Genomic DNA, 3238 nt, shown 5'->3' with positions numbered 1-3238 from the left:
AAGAGAAAGAGTATGTGAAAGATGGCAAAGTGATGAAGATTATTATTCTTGAATTATCTTCAAAAGAGTTTGTTTTATGTGTCTTATATAGAAGTTGATTGTGTTTTGTATTGGTCACCTATTATTTATGTTAAGCACTGTCCTGTTAGTTTTTAGTGGTGTTTTATATTGAATTGTTAATGGATCTAAGTTTTTAAAAAATATTTTTTTTAGGTTGACAATACGCTGTGCACTATTTGGGGAATGCGTGGATGAAGTGTATCGTTTCTTAGGTTCTGATTATATGGAGCAGCCAGTTGTTGTGATCCAACTTGCCAAAGTTAAATTCTTTAGGGATAGTGAATATTATAATGTCTAGGCTTCCCAATTTCTTCTGAAATTTCTCTGTTTTATATTTAGTTTCCTGTTTTTCCTTATTTATTTATTCAGCTGGGTGTTTTGTAGGATAAGTTGGTCTCCAAAATGTTATGCATGCTACTCGCCTATTCTTTAATCCTGATTTGGCTGAAGTATTTGATTTCAAAAACAGGTTATTGGATAGTATCTTAATAAATGACATGTTTAGTTCATTGGTGTTCTTATTTATAGTTTTAACTTGGTTAATATAATTTCATTTTATTCTCTTTATTTGTGTTTTAAGTTTAGTTGATATTGTTTCTATTTTTTTTTTCCGGATCTTTCTTTTTTTTTTTCTTATTCTTCTATGATGATTAGTATGGTTGACCAAGATATCAATGGAACACAACCATTGTTTATTGCTAATGAGGACAAGGGTGTTTCATTGGAATATGATTTTATGCGGCTTACTAAGAGATGCACTATTGAGGAACTCCATGATAACAATGAGGTTTAGTAAGTTTTTCCATGTTTTTAGTCAATTTTGACTTAGTTGTCTTTTGATGAAAAACTTATAAAAAATTATGTTTTCCATTTATATCTCAATGTTTATTTTTTATGTTATAATAGGAAGGGTCTTTTGTGATTTTGGGTACTGTGAGATCTATTGTGGATGAGGGACCTTGGTGGTATTCAGCTTGTGTTTGTGAGAAGTCAATTCAGCCTCAAGGTGGTGCATATTATTGTGATTTTTGTCAGCACTATGTTACCAATGTGACTCCTAAGTATGTTGTGTTTATTTCTTTCTGTGTGATCTTCTCTGTTTTTTTTCATTCTTTTTCCTTCTGTTGTTTAATTCTCCTTGTTCCATTTTTCTAATTATAGTTATTTTGTTGTTTTTTTTGTGTTAAATTTCTTATTGGGTAATTCTTCTATGGTCAGATATAGGATCAAAATAGCTATTGAGGATGATAATGGGCATGGTGTATTTGTCTTATTCGATCGTGAGGCTGCTTACTTATTTAAAAAATCATGTGCTGATCTGTTTGGAGAGGTTTAAAAGGATGCAAGTGTATGTTTTATTCTTTTTTCTGTTGTTGAGTTTAATAGTGGATAAGATCTGTTTGTGCCATATATAATTGTTTGTTGACTGTGTTTGAGTGTGTATTTGGTCCTTGAGTTTTCTAAGAACCATGTGTTCAAATTATTTCACAGGTTGTTTGTGGAGATAGTTATCCTGTGATGTTCCAGCAATTGCTGGAAAAAAATGCTTCTTAATATAGATACCAAGAGTGTTGGTGCAGACAAATATTTCGAAACTTTCCGTGTAAGAAGAGTTTGCGATGATGCTGCTATTATTGCCATGTTTGAGTTGCCTAACTATAATGCGGATGATGAGCATACGAAGGTTGTATCTTCAAACTCGTGTATTTGATATGTACCTGTCTCATAATGTTGTTTTAGTTTATTCCTTCCTTCTTCTTTATTGGTTTTTTTTCGTTTGATTTTCTTTTATTTTTTTAATAAATCGTGTTTAGGATGGTTATTTGGAAAAGATCCCTTCAAGTGACCATGGATATATTGTTGGCAAGAAGGATCCGTGTGAGGTGCTGGATGAGGGTATCACTTCTGATGGGAATTGTTCCAATATAAAGACAAACTGCAGGCCTTTGATTGATTTTCTTGGTGAAAAGGGTGCTGAAATTCCTAGATTGGATGATATAAGTAGTGAAGTTGATATTATAAAAGAGAAAGGGAAAATTGTTGATGATAGTGTACTTGTTGATAGGAAGTGCAGCCTCGAAATTGAGGTCCTCTTGAATTCTCCTCCCAGGAAAACTACGGTAATTTGTTTATTGGGAGTGATTTAAATTATGAATGTGTTGGTTGGTTAAATTATTTATTGTGTTCCATGCATTACGGACGATAATAAATTTTATTGGGCTGGAAAATTAAGATTATTTGTCTATCTATATGGTTGCATGTTCTCTGCTATTTACATTTATTCAATTATTCCATTCTTTTGCATGGTAGGATGTACTTTCTGCTGTTCTTGATGGATCCCATGTTCACGTGATCAAGAAAGAGACTGTTTACAATCCTCCTAGGGGTGGAAAGGTTAAGAGAAATCTGAAGAAAGCTTTTGATGATGTTGCTGATGAGGAGCTTGGCCCAACTTCCAAGGTTCTCAAGAACTGTGATCTTTGAGATGTTTTAATGGAGCTGCTGGTGTTACTATGAAATAGTCTACTAATCTAAGAAATAGTTAAGTTATATGCACTGAATCCAATGTTTCAAACGGATATGAAGATGTTGTCTCTTTGTCCCATCCATTTTTTGAGTTGTGTCCAAAGACTAACATGGTTTGATAGTTCACCTTTGTTTGTTTCTATTTTGCTAGGGATTGTACATAGTGTCCTGTATAAATGATGTGATATGGTCAGGTTATGGATTTTAGGTTATTTTGAATTTGCACATATGATGTTTATTTAAATATATGTATGTACGTTCTTGTGAAAGTACAAGACAAAATGAAATCCAGCAACTTTTCTATTTATTCATGTATTGTGTACTTTTAATTTCGTTAACGGTTGGTTTGTAGTTATTCAAGTATCCTAGCAAGATATTTTTCTTTTTATAATGTCGCAGCTAGAAGATAATAATAATAATAATAATAATAATAATAATAATAATAATAATAATAATAATAATAATAACAATTTTGTCAATATTAAAGGATAAACATGCAAGATTACTGCCAGTGTCAAACAAGGAATTATGAGTTATATGTTGTTCTTTTAGCTAGCTATGTACTAGGTATATTGTGTTATTAGGTATAGCTTAAATACTATGGTTGGTGAGTCACGTTTTCTACATATTTTTGTTAGACTAGCCTCACATG

General features: G+C 31.9%; 1 protein-coding gene across 4 annotated transcripts; it reads left to right on the top strand.

Annotated features, from left to right (window-relative positions):
• LOC110271816 lies at nucleotides 461-2549 on the top strand. 4 transcript variants are annotated; one of them, XM_021123277.1, is made up of 7 exons: nucleotides 467-529; nucleotides 715-847; nucleotides 967-1110; nucleotides 1279-1408; nucleotides 1552-1744; nucleotides 1875-2180; nucleotides 2371-2549. In XM_021123277.1, exons 5-7 carry the CDS (start codon nucleotides 1604-1606, stop codon nucleotides 2542-2544), a joined length of 621 nt encoding a protein of 206 aa, XP_020978936.1. In that variant the 5' UTR covers nucleotides 467-529; nucleotides 715-847; nucleotides 967-1110; nucleotides 1279-1408; nucleotides 1552-1603; the 3' UTR covers nucleotides 2545-2549. The 4 variants fall into 4 exon arrangements, with proteins under 4 accessions (XP_020978937.1, XP_020978936.1, XP_020978935.1 ...); XM_021123276.1 differs by having other exon boundaries at nucleotides 472-529; nucleotides 967-1121; XM_021123278.1 differs by lacking the exon at nucleotides 967-1110 and having other exon boundaries at nucleotides 461-529.

This window comes from Arachis ipaensis, chromosome B05, assembly GCF_000816755.2.
Source record: "Arachis ipaensis cultivar K30076 chromosome B05, Araip1.1, whole genome shotgun sequence".
Lineage (NCBI taxonomy): Eukaryota > Viridiplantae > Streptophyta > Magnoliopsida > Fabales > Fabaceae > Arachis > Arachis ipaensis.
The sequence above is the reverse complement of the archived record's forward strand: the minus strand, read 5'-3'. Positions and strand labels throughout refer to the sequence as shown.

Coding starts and splice junctions, on each gene's coding strand:
- LOC110271816 (XM_021123278.1), top strand. CDS start 1,604: ATGCTTCTTAATATAGATACCAAGAGTGTTGGTGCAGACAAATATTTC. Junction 1,745..1,874: donor CGGATGATGAGCATACGAAG/GTTGTATCTTCA, acceptor AATCGTGTTTAG/GATGGTTATTTGGAAAAGAT. Junction 2,181..2,370: donor CTCCTCCCAGGAAAACTACG/GTAATTTGTTTA, acceptor TTTGCATGGTAG/GATGTACTTTCTGCTGTTCT.